General features: G+C 37.4%; 1 protein-coding gene across 2 annotated transcripts in view; it reads right to left on the bottom strand.

Annotated features, from left to right (window-relative positions):
• Positions 1 to 1,418: 1,418 nt before the first annotated feature.
• Positions 1,419 to 25,546, bottom strand: part of GLP2R (glucagon like peptide 2 receptor) — a 43,372-nt gene continuing 19,244 nt past the window's right edge. For both annotated transcript variants that reach the window (XM_070739791.1, XM_070739790.1), the window contains 9 exons: positions 22,275 to 22,381; positions 14,873 to 15,047; positions 13,148 to 13,307; positions 12,158 to 12,218; positions 10,060 to 10,129; positions 9,551 to 9,639; positions 8,024 to 8,162; positions 6,499 to 6,540; positions 1,419 to 5,547 (listed from right to left, as the gene is read on the bottom strand). In XM_070739791.1, the coding sequence (XP_070595892.1) occupies positions 5,242 to 5,547; positions 6,499 to 6,540; positions 8,024 to 8,162; positions 9,551 to 9,639; positions 10,060 to 10,129; positions 12,158 to 12,218; positions 13,148 to 13,307; positions 14,873 to 15,047; positions 22,275 to 22,381 (1,149 nt within the window). In that variant the 3' untranslated portion in view covers positions 1,419 to 5,241. The remainder of the gene's footprint in view (positions 5,548 to 6,498; positions 6,541 to 8,023; positions 8,163 to 9,550; positions 9,640 to 10,059; positions 10,130 to 12,157; positions 12,219 to 13,147; positions 13,308 to 14,872; positions 15,048 to 22,274; positions 22,382 to 25,546) is intronic.

Here is a 25,546-nt window from a genome sequence, read left to right on the forward strand (position 1 = left end):
CAAAATATCTTCTCATTGCAGCTACAAGGCCAACAGTGCTTAATCTAGGCCATGCTATTTCCTCCTCTAAATTTAGTTTCAACATTCTACAAGAAAATAATCTGTTGCTGCCTGTAAATGAAGAGCTAAATCTTTTAATCCCACGTAATCCCATTTTCTTTCTTTTCCTAGAAAGCAGACACTATTTCACCCACTTATATCCTCCCCATTCCCAGGATCATTCGCTCAATTTGGTTCTTATTTCCTAATAAATTAGCAAATAGAGAAGTACCAAGTTTAGCAACTTGGTGTCCTCCTGATTATCACTAAGTAAGTAAATTGGGAATGCAAAAAGAAACTACATTTTAAAGTTCCAGGGTGTCCTGTAAAGGTAAAAATAAAGCCACCAGATAATTTTTCTGATAGTTTTTTTTAAAAAAAAAATCAACTTGGAAAAGTTATTAAATTGGGCCTTGATAAGTTACATTTCCTGGAAAAGCCAGGAGTATCTTCTAGAGCAAAAAATCAGTGCTAAATTGAGAATTCTAAAAAAAAAAAATAACACTACAAAATAGAAGGCAGAATTTGATCCTTTAAATAATTTGGAATGCTTCCTCAAACATCTGCTGCATTTCTTATCTGATTTTCAGTCTACTTACCGGAATGGCAAGTAGTAATATTAGTGGCAGACAGTGAAGTTAGAGAACAGAGGATAGTAAGTAGATTCTGACAGTGTGAAGATCCTCACAGATGTTTGACTCTGTCAGTTTTTGCATTTGAGCTTGAGTGGAAATCTGTTTGCTTTCACTTCAAAGGAAAACAAAATCAGGAGATGACTTCAAAAAATATAATCATATTCCTTACTTTCTGTCTCCCTATGAAAGATTAAAAGACATCTGGGCATGCTAGTATCTATAGGCTGATGAGCAACATGAAATTCAGTGTTCATCATGTTTAAGAACAATTTGGCTTTGACGTATTTTATAATACAAGTAATTTTCAGCAGATCCTCAAACGAAGTTGATGAAGCAATGGCTCCATTTCCTATTCTGTGTCTCTGAGGTGATCATTAAAAACCCTCCGCCCTTCGTACGCACATAGACAAGTAAAGGTCTGATGGGTGATGCTCTGTCTACCTGCCTATTTAGAGAATGCCAACAGAAACTCTGCTAGAAGACTTTGTGTACAAACCACCCATTCTTCCTTGACCAGGGGGAGAGATTTGCTTATTAACTGGGAGTCTTCTGGCCATAATAATGATATAGAACAGGGATGAGTGGGATTTTTGCAATTTCTCTTGTATAAACATTGCTTCAGCATTTCAGCAGGGAGATGAATCCCAGAGTGCACAAGCTTGCCTCAGAGGAGCTTATGTTTTTAGCATGTGGGGCACATGCTTGTAAATGGAGTTGTGTGGAAATAAGTCCCATTAATTTCAGTAAGGTTTGAATGAAGTTTATTTGGAATACGCCCATGTTTGAAATTCAGGTGGCCATTTGGGGTTCATCTCCTGTGACAATGATGTAATGTTTTTCTTTACTAAAACTTGGTGCTAAGAGATGAGACAGGAAAAACACTGCAAGATCTGTGACAGAAGGAAAATCGGTTCAAAGCAAAGGTGGATTTTAGCAGGTTCTGACCATTTCTGGAAAACTGGAAACACAAATTTTGAATAGTTTGGAGAACCAGTAGCAGAAGTTTTGAGTAGTTTGGACAACCAGTAAATACCAACTCTGACTGCCTCCACCCCCATCTATTCTCTGTCTCCTGAGTCTCAGTTGATTGGGAGGAAATGGGGAAACAGTATCCTTTCCTAGCCATGCCTCCAAGCCATGCTCACCAAGCCATGCTCACAGAACCAATAGTAAAAAAAAAAATATTGAAATCCACCATTGGTGCAAAGCAATTAAAGTTTAAAAAGAGAGAGAGAAAGGGAGACAAACAAACAGGTCCTGAAACAAACCCCAAAACCTTTGTAGCCTTCTACATAGAATCCCACAACCAGCTACAAAAGTTTGCAGGTGAAAGGAGACAGGCTTCTTGAAAACTATTTTTATCTGATCTATAACTCATTTGCAGGGTACATCCATCCCATTGGATTTTGAAGAAGCCACAGCAATTCAGTTCATACTTAATACTAAGCCATAGGAGATTCACTCATAAATCATGCATTACAGTTGAGCCCAAGAGTGTACCTAGCCAATGTATATCAAGAGTTCTTGGTCCTATATTCTCATGGATGTCATAGTAAACAGATTGTGCCCCGTCAGATTTCATCTATCTTCCTCATCCACCCCTTCTACAGGCTACGTATTTATCCGAAAGTCATTTTGGCATTAGTTTTTTTCTTATCTATTTCTCCTTTTTCATGCCCTGTTCTCTCCATTTAAATCCAGTGCATCTAGAACATTTACCATGCTTAGGTTTATTTCCAGATTCTGATGTTATAAAATCCCCTCCTTTTTTTCCCTTGGATCAAGATATATCTACTAATTATACAACTGTTTACTCTTTTTATTCTATATTAGAAGCATAAGCTTTCTACTTAAATTAGGAGTACATTTTTTTCATTTCACTATACTCCCTTTTCTATGGGTAATGAAATACTTACTTTGAATTTGTTGGTCTTGCCATTAAAGCAAAAGCTGCAAGGGAAAAATATTATTAGAGCTGCAGGCTGACAATTGACTGTTGCAGCTTCTGAAGTTTGTATGGTAGGATATTTGTTCCACTTAGCTTTCAGTTGCGTGTGCATCTAAGTCTGTGCCCACTTTTCCAGCCTCCAGTCACCATCTACCCATATAACAAAGCCAACTCTTTACATCAGGAGAATGGGTATAAGTAGGACATCTTTGAAATTCCCTAGGATAAAAGTCCTGGTTTACAGTGACTATATGCAGTAGAGGGCTGCAAAAAAATTTACTACCACATTGTGCGTATGGCTTATTTTGTGTTGTGGCTTGCCAGCCATGTGACCAGGTAGGAGAGGCTTGATGATCATGTGACTGGGAGGGTGGCTTAAAGGTCATGTGACTGGCTTAAAGGTGGCCAACTTGACATCACTCACATCAAGGGTTTGGTTAGGGTTAGGGTGCCTGGCCTCTCCTTTCTTCAAAGAGATACAATTTCCCTATCTATTTACTATTACGGAACATCCAAAATATACTATTTAATTCTATGTATATGTGCCATATGTGTACATACATATTACACAGAGGCACACAAAAATATACATTATCTACTATATAAACTGTATGTGTATGTACACACACACAAACACACACACACACACAGCTCTTCTAAAATTATACACATTCAACCTCATTTACTGCAATAGGAAAAAACATACCCAAAGCCCAGAAGGAAAAAAAAGAACAAAATTCAAAAAATTTCTACTGGTTCTGCATATCTGACCAAAATTTTTCTTCCGGTTCTGCGTACACGACTGTACCCATAGGAGCCCATCACTTACTATATGACAACAAAAGCACATAGAGTCAAGGCTATGATTTTCCCTGTTGCAATGTATGGCTGTGAAAATTGGACCATAAGAAAGGCTGAGCACCGAAGAATTGAGGCCTTTGAACTATGGTGCTGGAGAAGACTCCTGCGAGTCCCTTGGACTGCAAAGCAATCAAACTGGACAGTCCTGGAGGAGATCAATCCTTACTTCTCTTTAGAAGGCCACATTCTGAAGGTGAAACTCAAACACTTTGGCCATCTAATGAGAAGGAGGGACTCACTGGAGAGGACTCTAATGCTGGGAAAGATTGAGGGCAAAAGAAGAACGACTGAGAAGGATGACTGAGGTAGCTGGATGGAGTTACTGAAGCAGTAGGCATGAACTTAAATTGACTCTGGGGGATGGTAGGGGACATGAAGACCTGAAGGAACATTGTCCATGGGGACACAACTTCGCAACTAACAACAACAATATGAGATATTGTAAATCTCATACCAGATACCTGAAATATTAAGAATAATTATTATGATTAAACTTAGGTTAATCTAGTTCAGTACTAAACTCCAACTAAACTAATCTCATGTACAATGTCATGTCTATGTTTCAATTAGATAAACCTAATATTCGTAGCAAGGACAAAAAACATCAACTGGCAAGAAGAGAAAACACTGCAGTACCCAGCTACTGGCCAATATATGCAGTAAAATAAAAACAGGAACTGAAGGTAACACCAAGCCCAGGATGGTGCAGGAAGAAACCTAGCATTTGTCCTGAATCCAGGGACAGAATGCAGATGATTCTGGCTACTCTGTATCTTGGAATTAATCTATTCTCTCTCTCTTCTGGAAAGAAATACAGTTGAGGACAATGTGAAGAACATAGACAGAGATGAAAGAGATAACAGCTTCTGTCATTCTTCCTTTAAAACAAAAACAGAACAAATGCACATTCCTAAATGAATCCTTTCGAACTGCTTGCCAACTCCCTTGATTCATCTTGCCTTTTAAAGTTGTATTTCATCTTTTCTGGCTCTTTGAGAAATAAGATGTGTTCATACAGCAGTCTTAAGTTCCCATCTCTCCTGATGTTTTTTTCATTTCATCCAGCTGTTTCAGATTTTTCTGCTCTGGATTAAGTCAAATTAATTTTCTAATTGTGTAATGGAGATCATAGTGATTTGCTTTATAGATATATTGAAAGGTTAACAAAAATTAGGACTTGCAAAGTATATTGAAAGACAAAGCATTAATAACTGTGTCCTAAAACATGGTCTGATTGGACTATTATGTTATCAAAGGCTGAAAAACACACTTTCAGATGTATACCGTACAAGCATCTACAAGTATGGTGAGCAAACTGACTCTCAGACCAGTTCCTTTATTCACTTGGTGCATTTAGCTAGTTGTTTCAATGGTATCATAAAAGACCTTTGTAGTCCTGAAGTGTAGCATCTTGGGATCAGATCTTTGGTTCAGTCAGTGGCAGTTGGACTCTGGTGGATCTAATACTGGAAGTTTCAGAAGGAGCAGGAGGCTCTCTCTCTGTGTGTGTGTGTGTGTGTGTGTGTGTGAGTGAGTGAGAGTGTGTGTGTATCACTTTATCCCATGTAGTGGGGTAAATGTCCTTTTGCGGCTCCTAGCCTACACCAATATTTGTCTTACTGACAAAATGAAGAATGAATTTGGGGAGGAGGGAATATATCAAAGCTGCTTTCATTTTGCCCTTTCCATATGATCTTTAATTCCAGTTGCTTCCATGCAAAAGACAGATCCCAACAAATTCATTGTTATCTTAGAGTTCTAAGCCTCATTTTCCTCCAGAGCCTCTTCAATAGTTTCCCCATTGGCAATTTCTTCTTCGCTGCTGTCAGAAATGCTTGTATTTCTGAGGTTGTGTCTCGCTTCCATATTGCAGCGTGTTCTCACCTTGGCCACTTGCTGCTTGGGAGGCTGCATCACCTCAAGGGAGGGATCGTTATTGCTCAAATGCTGCTTGTTTGGACATTTTCTTAGGTGCTTGATGTTCTTTCCAAGAAAGCAGGGCATGTAGACAAAGGGGTATGCTAGCAAGAAACGAGACCACTGTTTGTGTAATTCAGCCTTTACCTGGAAAGGAAAAAAATGGGGGGGGGGGGTGTTTGACAATTAGGATTATACCAGTCTTTTCCATCTGGGAATCTTCTAAATAAGAGCTGTGGTGGCACAGTGATTAGAATGTAGTATTGCAGGCTAATTCTGTTGGCTGCCAGCAGTTTGATCTGGACCAGCTCACTCAGCCTTCTACCCTTCCAAGGTTGGTAAAATGAGGACCCAGATATTTGAAGGCAATGTGCTGACTCTGTAAGAGGAGACTGTAACGCACTGTGAAGCATTTAGATATAAATCTTAATGTTATTGCTATTGCTAACACAATATAGATATTATATAGCATGGCTCTTGGTAACTACTGAGTGACTGATTTCTGTCTCTACATTTAAACGTACATACATCCACCAGATTAAAAAATCTCATATTTATCTGAATTCATCTGCTAATCATACTTTTTTAAATTTTGCCTTAGTAATTCTGCATGACAAGTGAAAGGCATTTAACCAGTCAATGTGGAAAAGGGAATGAGAATGCACCTCCAATATCACTACAATCTATTTTACATCATTTTGCAAAGGAGCATGAAAAATCACTGAAAAACAGCTGGGGGAAAATTCTTGAATGTGCTCTCTCAACTTGGATTACATCCACTTTTCTCTACCAGAGAAATGGGCAACCTAAATTCTCTCACCATAAACAGAGGCCCTCCCAGGAAGGCTATTGGGTTCTTGTGTAGCATGACAGACTGTGCATGCTTCTCAAAAATTAATCTTTTCTCAGGTGGCCAACTTGCTGGATCAAGCAGGGTCTTTTCAACTATTACAAGTAATGCAATGGAAAAATTAATAATTCTTTAATCAATTTTTCCCATAACTGAATGATCATCAAAGAACTATAAGCCAGTGTGTTCTGAGTAGCTAGGTTTGGAGTGCAGGGCTAAACAATGAGAAATGAAAAAAGATGATGTACCTCACCATTATAAAAGCAATATAAAAGTGCCACGAGAAAACCCTGGAAGAGAAAAAAAAAAAAGTAAATTAAATTTGATGAACATATGCCAAAGTACAATTTGACTTGGAATTTATATAATCAGAGAATATACAAAAACCTACCAGGAAATATAAGTCATCAAGCTGGCAAATTGACCATAAATTCAACTATCTTCCTCTTGCTCAAAATCATTTTTGCCTCTTAACAATCATAAAGGTTTTCACCTGTATCCTTCCTGAGTAATCTGTTTAATTTTACATTGAACATTTTGCTGGAGGAAATGTCTGGCTTGCAATTTTAAACCACAATGGTTGGTTGCAATAAAATATATAATTTCTCCCTAATCAGACTTCCTTTTTATCTTATACTGTGCTGGAAAACCTATAAAGTTTAGGGCACATTAATTTAGGCCTGTAGAATTACATCTGTCTAGATTGTGGAATATGGCTGTGCAATCTTGAAAGGTGAGCATTACATTTTAAAAGTTTTCCAAAAGATTATTCAGCTCCCCCAGTTATTATGCACATTTTAAAATTATCTTTCCAGAACTATCCATATTGGAAAGATATAAATTTAATATTCTTATATAAATATAGGCTTAGCCAAATACTGCACATGTGATTTTTCTTCACAAGTTTTAAATTCTTTTTTGATAGCAATGGCAAACTAGGTTTGCTTTTTTGTTGTTTCTTTTTTGTCTGTTAAGTAACAAAGATTCAGTTTATTGAAGACATTGCTAATTAAGAATTATCATTATACATATTAGCCAGATCTGTTCCTCTGACTTATGAGGAAATGTAAAACATTTGAATTTGGCAGTCACTACTGTACTTAGAATTCTTTATTGGCCAAGTGTGATTGGACACACAAGGAATTTGTGTTTGGTGCATATGTTCTCAGTGTACATAAAACAAAATATACATTTGTCAAGAATCATGAGGTACAACACTTAATGATTGTCATAGGGGTCAAATAAACAATGAGGAAACTATCAATATTAATAAAAATCTTAAGGATACAAGCAACAAGTTCCAGTCATACAGTCATAAGTGGGCGGAAATGGGTGATAGGGATGATAAGAAAAATATTGTTTTAAAAAACTCTAGCAAATAATTGAAGTTACAATACTGAAAAATCATATTAGGTTTGAAAAGAATTCTAGATAAAAAAGTTAATGAGATCCTGGTAGAGTCTACGGAGAGGGGCAGCATACAAATCTAATAAATAATAATAATAATAATAATAATAATAATAATAATAATAATAATAATAATAATTTTTAAGATTATGATAGATATTGTTTATTCAGAAGTAGGAGCTTAATATTTGTATCAAATCCTATTTTTTTAAAAAAGTATTAAATTATATTTTAAAGATTCCTTTATTATCCATCATTTATTAATGAGTCGTGATAATGGTGCTTGGTTATAATTTTTCACATCTGCATTCTGTAAAGTTGATATTACATTTATTTAACCCACTCCCATTACCATCCCAAACTTACATGGAAAGAACCAATGGTTAGCTGGATGAAGGTTTTGACATTCCTAGAGAATCCTTCAATATGATCATCCATGATGAAACTAAAAATAATCTCGTGAATTCCAAGTAAAGGTATTAATACAAGAGTTGATCTTGCCAACCTTAAAATAAAAGCAATCACAAAGATGAATTCTTGAAATAAAACTCAACAAAAAACACATAATGGAATTATGACAGTCAATTCCTTGAACATTGATTTGGGATTAATATTAGATTGGGATTAATATTGGATTGGGAGCATTCTAATGATAATTCCATAATAAGACTGCAGCCCTGTGATTCTTGGAACAATGTGTGAGTAACTTTAGAACCAATTGTTTCTTCCTTTCACGGTCACAGACGGGATCTTCCTTAGTCTTGGAGAGCAATCTGACATTGCATCCCCAAACTGGGGCTTTGTGAAACTGGGGCAAAATCTAAATTTATAAAGGTCTCCAAAGGAACCTAATGAGGGTTGAAGGAGAAGACAAAGGGCCCGGGAAGTAAGTGCCATACTTTTTGGAATATGAGATGCAACTTAGTTTTGAGGGAGAAAAACAAGGGAGAAAAATCTGCCTCTGACTCCCAGCAATTTGCCTCCCAGCAAACAGCATACAGTACAGATGATATACACTGTTTGATGTGTATTTCTGTGCATGTGTGCCTGACCCATAGAAATAGCAAAGAATTGGCGAAGTGTACATTACGGCAGTATATTAATGCCAGAAAGTTTTCTTAAATGTAATCACACTAACTCCTCCCGATTATTTAAATAGATCTATCACAACTAAGTCAGGGTTTAACTCACCTGTTTTATCATAATGCTAAACAAGACACTGTTACATTTCAGATTATACTTGTACACATGCTGTTAAATTGATGTGACTTTCTTAAAGTGCACATAATCTACTTTTTCTTAGTGTTATTATTTAATCATTCAAATTTATGATTTCTTCTCCCTGATATATATTACCAAGTCTACATTTTGAAATTGAGGATTTTTTGTTTGTTTGTTTGTTTATTTGTTGCATCTTGCATTCTGTGCAAAGTTGTGAGAATCTATCTAACCTGCTGTCCAAAATAAAACATGACTGATACAGCATATTGTCCCACATTTCACTTTAAAATTAGTATCCATTTTGTTGCAATTTTAGTTTCTTTAAAAGCAACACATTCTTCTTAAAGAATACAGCAAAGATTCGTCTGGACCTTTAATAACAAATGCATTTAGCAAAGTAAATCAATGTTTCTCACTCTTGACAACTTTAAGATGTGTAGATAGCTGGGGAATTCTGAAAGTTGAAGTCTACAGATTTAAAAGTTGCTAAAGCTGAATAACATTGATATAAATCTTTGCAGATTTTCATTTACATTTTCAGGTGAGTGAAATGTCAAACAGATATGCATTACAATATTGGCCAAACATATAGACTCCCATATGGCTGTGAATCCAGTGTGTGTTCTTTAAAAAAAGAAATAGTGCAGAAAATTATAAGTAAGTAATATCTACCTGAACTTATAGTCACGAAAGGTCATCTGCTGAGCTTTAAGTTTGGAAAGTAGGAGTTTCAGTATGTTCAGGAAGATGCAGAAATTAACCTTAGAAAACAAAGATCAGTTGGTTTCTCCAAAAAATTTGTTTGTCCACAAAATATCCTTGAACATAAAGAATTTTTCTGATGTTTTATTGCCACAAAAACAATAAAGAAACATGTCTGACTTTTATTACTAATTTAGAATGATGATAGTAATTATTGGACATAGATCCTTCCTGCTAAGTTGCTGCTTGGCAACCTTGGACTCCTGTTAAGGAGTAATTACAAGATATAACATTGATACAAAATAAAAAAAAATTAAATATCTATAGTCTTTTGAACTACATATTTGCTAATTAAAACCTGATAGCAGGAATTCTTCATGTCTTTCTTATATTGGAAATGCAACTCTATGTAAATGGAGGGCCTGTATGTGAAGTGATGACCTGATGTTACTTATGATTTGCAATCAAGTGATGCTTACAACAATGGAAAATAATATGGGTCCTCGAATGATCCACCAGACTATCATGTTCTCATTTGTTGTCCAGCATCTAGGAAACAAATAATATTTTATTATGTCATGTAATAACAAATGATAAACCACATTTGTTATTATTTTTTTAAAAAAACTATATAGTTCATCTTCATGTATTATATCAAAACTCATATGAAAAGTTTTTAAAACTTCAAGAAAGATTAGCAGAACTGCTGTTATATGCAGGATCTCTCATCCCTCCAAAGACCTTATGTTTTATTCTATGGGAAAATAATCCACTGAATAGATAATACACTTTTCCCCTTAAGGCCACCACAATTTTAAAAGAAACTTAGCACTCCAGGCTTCCTCTTGAGATTCTTTCAGAACTTCTGAACTTGAACTCATTTATTTATGGTAGAGGGATGGACCTAGAATCACTTAAGTTAGAAATTATTCTGAATCTCTGACACCTGATTCAGAATGTGATAGCCATCCATCACTCTTCTGGTGAAAAGGAATATAGCATTATGGATCAGAGGATCAATAGCAAGAAAAAGAGGAGTCAGAAGTTATTCAAAATATTCAAAATCCAGCAATGGACTGATCCCCTTTTCATGACAATAGTTTGTGGCATAGTATACATAGCACCATCTACATTTTTATAGCACTAGACTTCACAAGAATGATAATATAAATAAGGTATATCTTTGGCATACTTTAGAGTCAAATCTTGTTCTCAGTTCTGCAAGACTTTAGAAATTAAAACTAAACTTGATATGCAACTACAGGGATTTTGGAAGGAAGAATTGAACCAACACACTAACTTTTCTTAGTTTGTAACAAATACTGTAATCCACTGGAAGTTTTCAAGAAGAGTTTGGACAATCATTGAGCATAAGGTTTCCTGTCTGAGCGGGAGGTTGGACTAGAAGACCTCCAGGGTCCCTTCCAACTCAGTCATTCTGTTACGATATATAATTCCCAAATTCTCCTCTCTCTTTTTTTAGCTTTTAAAAAATTTCTGATGATTTTGGTTATAGCAGACTATAACATAAATTCTTATTTATAATGTGAATGGAGATTGCCAATGGATTGAATAAAGAATAATAATGATTTTTAAAGAAAAATATTTGTCCTATTGGGTATTTCTAAACTTTGAGATCCCATGAAGACCTACTTAGTAAATAAGAAAATTGCAGCTGCAATGGAGTCTACTTCCAGATAAGAATAGCACAGAATTGCAATTTCTTAGAAAAGGACACAAGCAGACAATCTTTTATCTCTGGATGATACTGAATTGCAATTCCCCACATTTTTCACCATAACCCATATTTCCATGGGATGTTGGAAGTTGTTCAAAATATTTGGGATGCCAAATGTTGCCTATCTCGGGAGTCCAGAGTGATTTAACATTAAGAATGAAAAGCATAAAAGCTGTTGGTTACATTCTTCCTTTCCTTTAAAACACTCAGAAGAGTATATATATCAAGCTCCCAGTACTGTCCCATTGAAACCAGGCCCATTCAATGTCTACAAGCATCCTTACCATTCACAAGAATTATCAGATTTAGTGTTCCAGTCCAATTCTTAGTATGGCCAAAGCCCAGCTAGTCTGTTATTAGGCTGGATAAACTGGTGTTGACTCTAATCTCAATGACTTGGCATAAGACTATTCACAGCCTAATATGCCTTTGTGTTGGTGCTGTATACTGTACATCTTTGCAATCTGATTTCTGTTATAACCTGATGAAAATTTCTGTCTTTTCTGTCTTTCTTGCCATTTCTTCTTTTCTGTCCTTATTTCTGCTCCTCTTTCAAACTGGAGTAGACGATAGAAGTGATTTTTTTTTGCTGCATTCTAACCTTTCTAGTAGATATATTTTTCAAAGTTAAAATTATGCCCTTAATCTAGAATGTGATTTGGAGGCTGCAAAAAAAAAATTCTTATTGCCTAGCAATGCAGCCACCATAACAAATGGTTGATCATCTTTAGTCTAAACATTGTGGGGAAATAAACAAAAGGTTCTTTTTCCATTGGCACAAAAAAGCAAGAAAAGAAACAATGAAACCAATTAAGGGAACGTTTAAGACATTAACTTACACATTATGCTCCAGTTGGTATTTTAGTATTCCCCAAGGAGCTACAAAAAAAATTGGACAACCTGAAAGTAAAAACAAGAGGCAGATATTATTGTATGACAAGGCCTAATATGATTTCTGATCATATCAAGGGCAAAAACAGTTCTTCTAGCTTGATTGGTTTACTACTGCCTTCTATTTTTTCCCCAACTTTTCAGTCTAATATTAAATCAAAATAATAAGAATAGTAAATATATAGGGCAAAAGTGGTATTCAGCAGGTTCTGACGAATTCTGGTGAAATGGTAATGGAAATTTTGAGTAGTTCAGAGAACCGGTAAATACCTCCTCTGACTGGCCCCACACCATCTATTCTCTGCCTCCCAAGCTCCAGCTGACTGGGAGGGAATGGAGATTTTGCAGTATCCTTCTCCTGCCACACCCATCAAGCCACGCCCACCAAGCCACACCATTTATTTATTTATTCATTCATTCATTCATTTATTTATTTATTTATTTATTTATTGGATTTGTGTGCCTCCCCTCTCTGTGGACCATACCCACCCATAGAACCGGTAGTAAAACAATTTTGAATCCTACCTCTAATATAGGGATTATCATTATTATATAAATAAAGGAAAGGCTAATGGTCTCAATAATTTTGTTTTGCTTAGAGTTAGTTCCTTGTAATACACTTTTTTCCCTGCACTCAGCAAATATATTCATAGATATTTGTTTTCTGGTTTGTGTGCTCTTTGAAAGTCTCCAAGCAAATAAGGGCAACAGCAAACGTCAAGACTTGCATTTACCTAATACTATTTGTTTGATGTAAAAATCAAGAGCAAGTTGAGCTTCCTATGCTGACTGAAATATTTTCAACAGGATAATAAGCAGGTAATAAACCAAAGATTAGTTTTTGAGTCATCCCAGCTGAATAGCTCAGCCAATCATGAAACTGACTGAAAGATGTAAACCTATCAGTCTATCTTATTATTGGTAAAGTCCAAGCTTACCCCATCCAATGAAAATGTATCTCAGCAGCTGATGTTTCTCAAAGAGCACGGTAGCTACTAATAATCTGTAGAGGTAAATTCCTTCCACTAAAAGCCAATAAGAATTTGCTCCAACAACATATTGCATGAAAAGAGGACCCATCTTGCATAAGGCTAGTTTCTGCAAAAAATGAGACAAAAAGAAGAATTAATAACACTGTGCAGAATCTCAGTAGGGGTTAACTTATTTTGCCCTTGAGTTTATTGGCTGCAAGAATACAGGCTACTTGTCTGGAAATAATTGGTCAGACATTACATTTCATGTCCACGGGGAAAAGAATTGCTAATACTAAGCAGGTTTGTTGAAAGCTCATTCAGAAGTTTAGTGTCTGAATTTTGTTCCTCTTTCTTTCTCCCTTCTTTTAAACTGCCTCATTTTGGGATATCATGTCTTAATGCACAGTAGTACCTCGTGATACGAACTCCTCATCTTATGAACTTTTCGAGATAGGAAGCCGGGGTTCGGGATTTTTGTGCCTCTTCTTACAAACTTTTTTCACCTTACGAACCGGCCGCCGCGAACGCCGAACCCGGAAGTTCGGCAAACGTTCAGGTTCGGCGTTTGGGTTCGGGAGGCCGCCGAGAAGCGCTGCCGCTCGGTTATCACCTTTGCAGAAGAGCCGCAGAGCTGTCGGCTGGTCGGAAGGCTCAAACGGAGGTGGGGAATCCCAATAGGGAATTCCATGGGTGGAACTTTGACGTCACGGAGATGTCCTTCCTGGCCGGCTGAAACGTGGACTCCAAACCCAAACGCCAGACCCAAACTTTTGCCGAACTTCTGGGTTCGGCATTCGGGAGAACGCCAAGAAGTGCCCAGCTGCTTCAAAAGTTTACAGCCGGGTGGTGGTGCCCAGCAGAGCGCTGTTTTTGTGATTTTTTTCCTTGCATGCATTAATCGGTTTTACATTGTTTCCTATGGGAAACATTGTTTCGTCTTACGAACTTTTCACCTTACAAACCTCCTTCCGGAACCAATTAAGTTCGTAAGACGAGGTATCACTGTATTGTGTTGTGGTTTCGCATTGGTTACAATGCTGTATTGCAGGCTAATTCTGCCAGCTGCCAGCACGTGGATTCTCAAAGTTGACTCAGCCTTCCATCCTTCTGAGGTCGGTAAAATGAGGACCCAGATTGTTGGGGGCAATATGCTGACTCTTAGAGAGGGATGTAAAAGCACTGTAAAGCAGTATATAAATCTGAGTGCTATTGCTATTGCTAGTTTTTCTGAAGATTCACAGAATAGTAGTCTATAAATAATATATACAGGCAAAAACAATTTTAACCTTGCTTTTGTACATCAATTATTGTTTCTTAAAATTAGCCACTAGATCTCAGGCAGTAAACAAGGAATGAGTATCATATAAACCCTACGAACGAATGTAGCCAGAATATATAATCCTGCAACTGTTATTGTTTCTGAATTTAAAAATGGATGTGGACAACAACAGACATCATTCTTGCTGCTTTGGTCACTTATTTATTTATTTATTTATTCATTCATTCATTCATTCATTCATTCATTCATTCATTGGATTTGTATGCCGCCCCTCTCCAGAGACTCGGGGCGGCTAACAGCAATAATAAGACAGCGTACAATAACAATCCAATACTAAAAACGATTAAAAACCCATTAATATAAAAACCAAACATACATACAAACACTTAATATGAACACTGCTGCAATACCTCTGGACTCAGGGAAGAAATCCATCCACTTTCATCAGCTGGTCTTTCTGACTCTGAAGAAAGAAACTTGTAAGTACTCCATGTTATGCTGTCTTTTATTAGAACTCCTGCAGCTCGGAGGATAAACGAAGCAAAGAGATTCATATGGATGTAGTTTCTCGTGCAATGCAGTTTTCTGAAGGGGAAGAGAAGTAAAATCTATAAGAATATGGCAAAGTTTGTTATAGTTTTATCAGAGGAGCAATGGGCTCTTTTCCTTATGTGAGAGGGAAATTATACTCTTCTTTGGGGATGAGGGTGACCTGACCATGAAAGGTTTTACTGGGCTGTTTACTTAACTAGTTGTTTGGCAGGTGAAACTGTATATGATGCCATAGTTAGGGCTTGTTCAATTTTTCAACCTTCAATTTCCAAACATTAGGAGCGCTCAAAAGTCCCAGCGAGCTTTCACAGTATTTGGATTTAGGACCGTGGTGAAATCCAATTTTTTTTACTACCAGTTTTGTGGCCGTGGCTTCTTGGGCATGGTGTGGCTTGGTGGGTGTGGCTTGGTAGGTGTGGCAGGGGAAGGATACTGCAAAATCTCCATTTCCACCCCACTCGGGCCTGCCAGCCAGAGGTGGTATTTGCTCATTCTCCAAACTATTTAAATTTTCCACTACTGGTTCCCCAAATTTCACCCCTGGATTAGGAGCTTTTATTCTCCCGATGTTGTTTCCTCCTTCCAACATAATCATTTTTCCCAGTTGCTGCACAAATTAACTTCTGTTTCAAAGGTTACATTACAAAGAATCCCATAGTGCACCATTCCCTCCATAAGGTGATCAGATTGTGATAGGATCACAGGTAGTCCTTGACTTACAGCAATTTGTTTAGTGACCACTTGAAGTTACAATAGCGCTGAAAAAAAAGTGACCTATGACCATTTTTCACATTTAAGATCATTGCACCATCCCCATGGTCATGTGATCAAAATTCAGATGCCTGGCAATGGACTCATATTTATGACAGTTGTAGTGTACTGGGGTGACCTTCTGACCAGCAAAGTCAATAGGGAAGTCTAGATTCATTTAACTATAGTGTTGCCAATTTAACAATTGCAGTGATTCACTGAATAAGTGTGGCAGAAATGCCATCAAATGGCACAAAACTCACATAACAAATTTCTCAGTAAGTAACATAAATTTTGGGCTCAGTTGTGGTCATATGTCAAGGACCACCTGTACTCAGATGTTCATAAGCTTGTCTCTGCCTGCTAAAACTTTCTTCATTGCATTCCTCTCTTGTGTGGTTCCAGTACAGCAAGGCTTTTAAAGGTGGGAAAATATTAAATTTTAAAGGTGGGAAAATGAAACCATCATTTTAAAAAGCTCAGACTTTTAGCACTACTTGAAACCTACCATAATATAATGATATTAATATTCCTGTGTTTGACAGTAAAAGCTCTTATTTGCAACATAACCAGATTCCAGAGGTCAATTAAGACAAATTAATGTACTGTATTGTGGAAGAGCCCTTACAGAGGAAAGGCTCAGATATAATTTGCTAGACTGTGGGTGACTTCATTGTGCATCTCCTTCACCTCCCGAGGACCTGCATTGCCTTATGCATAGCAAGAATAAATGTTGATTTAAAACAAAAGAATTATTATTTGCAAGACATTCCTGCTACTGTTTATGCACTGGAAAATGTTCTGCTAGTCTGAACAGAGCGAAGGAAAAGATAGCTGTTTAGCTGAGGGTATAATAATGTTGATGATTGCAATCAAAATGTCGAAGTTGCAGTATTTTAAAATTCTAATTCATTTTTTTAAAAGAAATGCATTCAGATATATAAAACTGAGCAGGACTGAGCAAAACCAGAGCAACAAGTGTTGCAGCTGGAATCAAAGTCATCACCACTCACCACTTACCACTCATCACTCCAAACATCTACAAGAGTTACATTAAACATTAAATTTGTTCCTTGGTTCTGGAACTTTTCACTTTAAGCTTAGCCCAATTCAGAGCAAAAAAATGACATAACGGAATTGAAGCTTGGTCTACTACAAAAATATAATGTAATACTAAATACTAAAAAATAAGGGTTTTTTAGATTTGTATGACAATATCCTTATTTAACCTCCATATTATAAAATGCAATTATGGGGATGATCATTTGTATATTTTAATCTGAGAATATTCTTTCTTTTCCCATGACATGTTTACAATAAATAGCTGCGATTTCTATAAGTAACAAATGTCACCCAAAAGGAAATTGTGTAAAATTGTATAGAAATCAGAACTTGTGCAATACTCTGGGACAAAGGTTAATACCTTAATGCCTAAACCAAATTCAATGGGAGTTATGTTAACTAGCACTGATCCACAAGGAATTGGCATATTTTGAAAAGCATCAGTGAAACAGATACAACAAAATGTACCTAAACTATAGATCGTATATAGAAAAAGACTGATGTTTATCTGTTTCTGCATCTTCGAAAAATTCTCCTGATTTGTCTGTTATCAAAACAAGTGTTCTGATCTAGGCTTCCTGATGAAATAAAATGGCACAAGCAGCGTCTCCTAAACCTCTTTTTATTTGTAATGGCTGCTAATTATTTTCATTAGTGGTTTTAATAAGTCCAAACAAAGTAAAGCAAGTCTGACTAAAGACTTTCAGGGAAAAGCAGATAAAAACACATGAACCTTGCTCTTCTTTGGCAAACTGCCAAAGACCAATTTGCAGGAAAAACTTGGCACGTTCAAACAGGAACAAAACTGAGTCTTGAGTAGCAATAACAAGATCTAGAGATGAACTTGGTTGCTTCCTGCAACAAACCCTTTGAAACCGATGGGTGAGATCATCCAAGGGCATGGGGTGAGGTATCATCAATACGCCGATGATACCCAGTTGTACATCTCCACCCCATGTCCAGTCAGCGAAGCAGTGGAAGTGATGTGCCGGTGCCTGGAGGCTGTTGGGGCCTGGATGGGTGTCAACAAACTCAAACTCAACCCAGACAAGACGGAGTGGCTGTGGGTCTTGCCTCCCAAGGACAATTCTATCTGTCCGTCCATTACCCTGGGGGGGGAATTATTGACCCCCTCAGAGAGGGTTTGCAACTTGGGCGTCCTCCTTGATCCACAGCTCACATTAGAGAAACACCTTTCAGCTGTGGCGAGGAGGGCGTTCGCCCAGGTTTGCCTGGTGCGACAGTTGCAGCCCTATTTGGACCGGGAGTCATTGTTCACAGTCACTCATGCCCTCATCACCTCAAGGCTCGACTACTGTAATGCTCTCTACATGGGGCTACCTTTGAAAAGTGTTCGGAAACTTCAGATCGTGCAGAATGCAGCTGCGAGAGCAATTATGGGTTTCTCTAAATATGCCCATATCACTCCAACACTCCGCAGTCTGCATTGGTTGCCGATCAGTTTCCAGTCACAATTCAAAGTGTTGGTTATGACCTATAAAGCCCTTCATGGCACCGGACCAGAATATCTTCGGGACCGCCTCCTGCTGCACGAATCCCAGCGACCGGTTAGGTCCCACAGAGTGGGCCTTCTTCGGGTCCCGTCGACTAAACAATGTCGTCTGGCAGGACCCAGGGGAAGAGCCTTCTCTGTGGGGGGCCCAACCCTCTGGAACCAGCTCCCCCCTGAGATTAGGATTGCCCCCACCCTCCCTGCCTTTCACAAAACCTTAAGACCCACCTCTTCCGTTAGGCATGGGGGAACTAAAGCATTTCCCCCTTGCCCATGTTGTTTTGCCATTTGATTGATTGACTGTGTGCCTGTTTTTATATATTTTGGAACTGTTTTATGAATTTATGAATTTTAAATTGTAATTAGACTGGTGGGTATTGGATTTGTTATTATGTACTATTTATTATTGTTGTGAGCCGCCCCGAGTTTGCGGAGAGGGGCGGCATATAAATCCAATAAATCTAATCTAATCTAATCTTTCACCCTTTCATGTTCTCCACTTATAGCCTATAAGAGGAACACTTCTAGCCACCTGGCAGCTCTGAACATGCGCGCATTGAGAACAGGCTCCTCCAGTTCTTCTGTTCATGACAGCCTCTGGAGGTTCTGGAAGTGGGAGGGACCTCCCCAAAGGCCCTGGCTGAATCCCTGCCTCTGGCACTGAGCCTTCTCAAGACTCCAGGCCTGGCTCATGTTCCTCCCCAGCCTCCTCGCTGTCCAATTCTGTTGCCAGCTGCACCAGCTGCTGGTGGACCCCAACACCAAGGATCATAAACAATCATTACAAGACAGCCCGCTTCTTCCAACTACTTGGCCCTTTAAACAAAATGATTGCTGTACTCTTCGTGAATTATATAGGCATGTTTATATAATAAACTTTGGAATAATTACACTCTAAATTTATGAAAAACAACAACTCTCATGCAACACTGAAGAACAGATCAAAGAACCAAAAATGTTAAATATTTAATCCAGCATATAATAGAAGCGGCAAGGATCATATTTGCGCAGAAATGGAAAAGTACCCAACTACCCGAGGACAAAGAGATTATCAAGAAAATATATGAGTGCGCGGAGATGGACAGACTAACCATGGAACTAAATACGGTAATCAAAAAGATTCGGACTACTATGCAATCTGTACAAAATGGTATTTATGGACTAAAAAAAGAAACTCAAAATAAACACTGGAATAAAACATCAAGATGTACAAGGACAATTAAAAGACAATATAGATAAAAATGTATATATAAGATGTTGATTCACCTGTAAATAAGATTATGTATTGTTTTTAAAACTGAAAAAATTCTCTCTCTATATATATATGGATTATTATTGTATACTGTTTATGATTGCTGTTAGCCACCCCGAGTTTTCGGAGAGGGGCGGCATATAAATCCAATAAAACTAAACTAAACTAAACTAAACTAAACATATATATATACGAAAACAAATATATATATATATATATTCGTAGATTTTCACGGGTATATGTATGTAGATTGTTCTGAGTTCGGGTTTTGCCCCGTGTAATATTTTGAGTGTCTATGCGACGTTTCGGTGAAATCACATTCACCATCATCAGGCTGAAGTTTTAAGCTTCGTGTTGCTGTAAATATATTTACAGCAACACAAATATATTTACAGCAACACAAATATATTTACAGCAACACGAAGCTTAAAACTTCAGCCTGATGATGGTGAATGTGATTTCACCGAAACGTCGCATAGACACTCAAAATATTACACAGGGCAAAACCCGAACACAGCTGAATGACCTTTTGGACCAGTTTCTCTGTTCCTATTCTCCAGACTACACACTTCATTACATTAAGTGTCCTCTCGTTAACGTCTGCTATTTTATCTTGTATCAGCTTATTAATGTCACTCTTGTATTATGTGCCTATTATTACTTGGTTCATTACTGATATGATGTAACATATTTCAAGCACAACATGAATCCTGAGGCTTTGATGGCTTTGTGAAAGGGTACTCAACACATCACTGTAATATCTAGCACAAAATTCATTTTTTAAAAAGAATAATGTTCTTGCCATCAAGTCAGCATATTAAATTTTAAGGCAAACTTCTGCTAGTTATTCTACTTTCCCAAGTTCAATAGTTAATGTATTTCATTGCCTTTATGTGTGAACATAAAATCATACAATGCAAATTACAATGGAACTGAACCAAGTCCATGAGGTTCAGGATGTTTTCACAGTCACTTTTAATTCTGTTCAGTCAAAATGATTTGAGAAAGTCTGGATTCTCTCTTCTCCCTTCCTCTCATTACAATCTGTACTGTCCTATTCTTGGTAGTAAAATTTTAATTGTAATTTAGGAGTCCTGTCATTCCATTTACATATGGATCTTACTAACAATCTTCCCTCTTGGTAAGGTTGTTCACCTGTATTTAAGCTGAGCTGGTAAGACTATTCCACTCTAGGTCATCAAAACTGAGAATATATGAGGCTGGCTTGGTAGTAAATATTTGTTTACAGTAATAACAAAAGCACTTACAGTTATATACCATCCCATAGAGCTTTACCATAGAACTTTTGGGGTGGCTTACAGAGTCAGCATTATTTGCATATTGCCCTCAACAATCTGGGTCCTCATTTTGCCAATGTTGAAAGGATGGAAGGCTGAGTCTGTTATGTCCTGAAAAGCTGGGAAGTTTTCCCTCCAGTCCAACTGGGAATTTGAGGAAGGAACTTCTGATTGGCTCCTTACCAAAAGGGCTCCCTATTTAAAATCTCCTGCCAAAGGTAGGCAGGGCTGATGTTTGCTCATGGTAACCAGGGGTGGGCTACTGCTGGATGGGGGGGACGCAGTGGGGTAGCGAAAATGGAGCTCCATCATAGAGCACCCAATTTGCACTGAAAGATGTTGAAAGAAAATGCAGGGTGTCCTGCACAAGCCATGGCCAAAGTGTGATAGTAAAAATTATGGTAGCCCTTCATTGATGGAAACCAATAAAGAGTTGGACTCACAGTACCAGTCTCCTGCCTCTTCAGTATCAGAACTCAACACAGTCAACGTTCAGTCCTAACAGGATCAAACTCCAGGCTGTGAGCAAAGATAGATTGCAATAATGCATTCTAACCACTGCACCACAAGGGCTCCTAAATAAATAAATAAATAACTGAATTCAATGGTTCTTCAGCAATTCCTTTAATTTCAATGTTGGTTCTCTATGGTTGACATTTCTAAACTAGTCATGATGGTAACAGACTTATTTGCGGAAGGATGATTTCATTGTGATGCAAATGTATGCTCAAAAAAATAAAGGGACCACTCAAATAAACACCCTAGATCTGAATGAATGAAATATTCTCATTGAATACTTTGTTCTGTACAAAGCTCAATGTGCACAACAGCATGTGAAATTGATTGTCAATCAGTGTTGCTTCCTAAGTGGAAAGTTTGATTTCACAGAAGTTTGACTTACTTGGAATTATATTGTGTTGTTTAAGTGTTCCCTTTATTTTTTTGAGCAATGTACTTTTGTCCAAAAATTTTGGGTGAAAGGGTATATATGCTAGGATAAAATATATTTCAAATATTTTCAAGATTTGATATGTTATTGACAGTCATCAAAAACAATTATTTTACTAAGGCGTGAGATATGAAAAACATTTAAAGTGTTCAAGAAAAGTCTATAATTTAGTAATTTATTCCTCTAACCTTCTCCAGGTTCTTTCCTCATTTATTTTTCCTTTGTTAATATCTAATTTGGCCATTGTAGAAAGACATTTTTTACCTCTTTGTATATTTTATAGTCTATGATCAAGGGATGTCCTTTGGGAAGGTCTGACATCATCTCCTTCTCTGTTGTAACATATGTGGTGATGCATAAATCAAATAAATAAAATATTCTAATGAATAGTTTAAACAGACCATATTCTACTGAAAAGGAAAATGGTTATACTGACCTAAATAACAGCAGAATGAAGAGTGCTAAGACAAGGGAAACAAGAGAAATAGAGTATCCCACAGTTGAAAGTTTTTCAAACACCATAAACAATGTAAGGTCTTCTGGCTGAAAACAACAAAGAAACAATATAGTTAATGTAGTCCTAGTTTTCCTGAGGGAGATAAATTCATAAATATCAGATATATGTAACTAGTTCCCAAAACAGCTACTACTATGTTGACACATACAGGCAGGGGTGGGCTGCTGCCTGGATGACGAGGAACGCAGTGGGGTAGCGAAAATGGGCTCCACCGTAGAGCACCCAATTTGCACTGAAAGATGTTGAAAGAAAATGCAGGGCGTCCTGCATAAGCCACACCCACAGTGTGGTAGTAAAATTTTCGGTAGCCCTTCACTGCTGACAGGCATCCCTGGTCAAGCTACATGAAAGAGAACCATCACTCATACCCTGGTCATCATTCATCCATCCATCTATGCATCCATTCATTTATCAAAATTCTAACTACCCATTTCCCTCATAGACTATCTTTTTATAATTCTTAGGCTTTTCTCCTAACATAATTTTCTTTTCTTTTTTAAAAAAGAAGGCAATTGGATGTATCATATTAAGAAACAAATCTGATCACCTAATGCTACAAACAAGAAGATAACTGCCCGATTCATGCCATATTTAGAGAAACATTTAGCAGCCAATACTTGAAACAGAATGCTATATTTGATTATTGCTTCTCCAGTGACAGTTCCTTATGTGTTTCAAAGTCCCAGGAAACTCAAAAACAGGTGCTAATAGCAGTCAATTAATCTTTATGATGGTCAAAACCATTATAAACATGTTAAATCAATCCAAATATAATCCCAAAAATATAATTACATTTTAATACTTTAACACATGGTGTGATTCTATTAACAAAACTGGATATGATGCAGTTTTATGGTAGGGCACAAAACCTAGCAATTAAAAATGTGATTTTAGAATGTCTGTTGTTTAAGAAAACTTCAGCATGGCTAGGCATTCTTTCCATTCAAGGACACATTAATTGAAAATGCAGTTGCACATATAATTTATGCTTTACAAAAACACGTTCTAGAGTTTCAGGTTCACCAGAGGAACAAGGACATTGTTTAAGCACTAGAGGGATTCTATTATATCTGCCATTCATAGCTGCAGTGGGGAAGGCATTAAAATATACTGTGCAAAAAAACTGTAATGGGTGTCAGTAAGAATTATGGTATTGTTGCCAAAGAAAAATTCTCCATCATAAAAAGGCGGTATATTCTTTCTCTTTTGTCTTTCTTTCTTTCTTTCTTTCTTTTTCTGTATCTGTGTAGGAGAGATTTGTTTATCTTGTTTTATTAGCCAAACCTCCATTCTGTATTGACTTCCTTTCTTCTTTAAATAGGACCATTGTGGAAAATAGATCACATATGCTATTTAATCACTTTACATGTTCCTGAATGTTTCTATATTTTGTACCTGGGAGCCATAACATTGTTAAAACTATATTTCTGAACTCATCTTGCAAAAATCATTACAAGTTAGGGTTCTTTGGGGTACAGAAACCCAGTATGCAAACTCTCAGAGGAGGCTGTATAGTCAATAAGGAAACTAAAATCAAATATGGAATCTTGCTGAGTGTATTTATGGCTTGTCTCTCAGATTCGTTTGATGTGCTTCCTTTGAATAAAATCTGTAGTCTGAAATCCCAAAGGAGAGAGGGAGAGGGATTCCCTTAAGCCTCCCATCTAAATCATGCTAACCCTCTTTTTCTGCTACCCATTTTCATGCAAAGTAAGCTTCACCATAGGTGAGCTGTAATCAGAATAAGACAGAACATAGAATAATAAAGTTGGAAGGGACCTCAGAAATCTTCTAGTCCAGCCCCCTGCTTGAGCAGGAGACCCTATATTTGTCTGAAAGCCTTCAGTGATTGAGCAAGGTATTCCAATTGCTTTCACTGTTAAGAAATGTCTTAGTTCTAGGTTAATTCTCTCCTTGGTTTCTTTCCAACCATTGTTTCTTACCTTGCCTTTTGGTGCTTTGGAAAGTAGTTTGAAACACACACACCCTTATTTTGGTAGGGATTCCTCAAATATTAGAACAGTACTATCATATATCCCCCAGTCCTTCTTTTCATTCATCCCCAATGTAACCATTCTCTGTATGTTTTAGCTTCCAGCCCCCCAGTCAATTTTTGTTGCTCTTCTCCAATGTTTCAACATCTTTTGGGTATTGTGGCAATCAAAACTGGATGCAATATTCCAAGTGTGGTTTTACTAAGGCCTTGTGAACCAATACTAGAACTTTGCTTGATCTTGATTTTATTTCTTTATTAATTGGATTGCATTGGCTTTTTTTTTTGGCTGCTGCCGCACACTGTTGGCTCATTTTTAAGTGACTGCCCACTAGGACTCCAAGATTCCTCTCACAATTACTGGCATTAAGCCAAGTATTTATCTATGTGTCTGTCTGCCTGTCTGTCCGTCCATACGTCCGTCCATCCATTCATCCATTCATCCATTCATCCATCCATCCATCCATCCATTCATCCATTCATCCATTCATCCATTCATCCATTCATCCATCCATCCATCCATCCATCCATCCATTTGGACTTATATGCAACCCAACTCCCAAAGGACTGTGGACAGCTCACAGCCAAGTACACTTAAAATGTAATAATCCCACCCCTAAAAATACACTGCTCAAAAAAATGAAAGGAACACTCAAAGAAGACATCCTAGATCTGAATGAATAAAATATTCTCATTGAATACTTCATTCTGTACAGAGTTGAACATGCTGACAACATGTGAAATTTATTGTCCATCAGTGTTGCTTTCTAAGTGGACAGATTGATTTCACAGAAGTTTTATTTACTTGGAGTTATATTGTGTTGTTTAAGTGTTCCCTTTATTTTTTTTTGAGCAGTATAGTTCAAAACAATTTAAAATCAGCAGTTAAAACAATCAAAACAGTTAAAGAACCATGCATATCTTTAATGGCTGGGTCCCGATGGTATGCCATCTGATCAATGACCCCAAGCCTTCAGGAAAAGCCAGGTCTTAATGGCTTTTCAGAAGGCCAGTAGGGTGGGGGGAAGTCCAGACCTTGGGAGTCGAAGCAGCCACAGAGAATGCACTCCCCTGCGGACCCACCAGCCAACACTGTTTAACGGTCAGGCCCTGGAGAAGACCAACCCTGTGGGCCCTTATTGGTTGCTCGAAACTATGCAGTAGAAGGCAGTCTCGAAGATAGTCTGCCTCTAAGCCA

The sequence above is a fragment of the Erythrolamprus reginae genome, chromosome 2, assembly GCF_031021105.1.
Source record: "Erythrolamprus reginae isolate rEryReg1 chromosome 2, rEryReg1.hap1, whole genome shotgun sequence".
NCBI classification, from domain to species: Eukaryota; Metazoa; Chordata; class Lepidosauria; order Squamata; family Dipsadidae; genus Erythrolamprus; species Erythrolamprus reginae.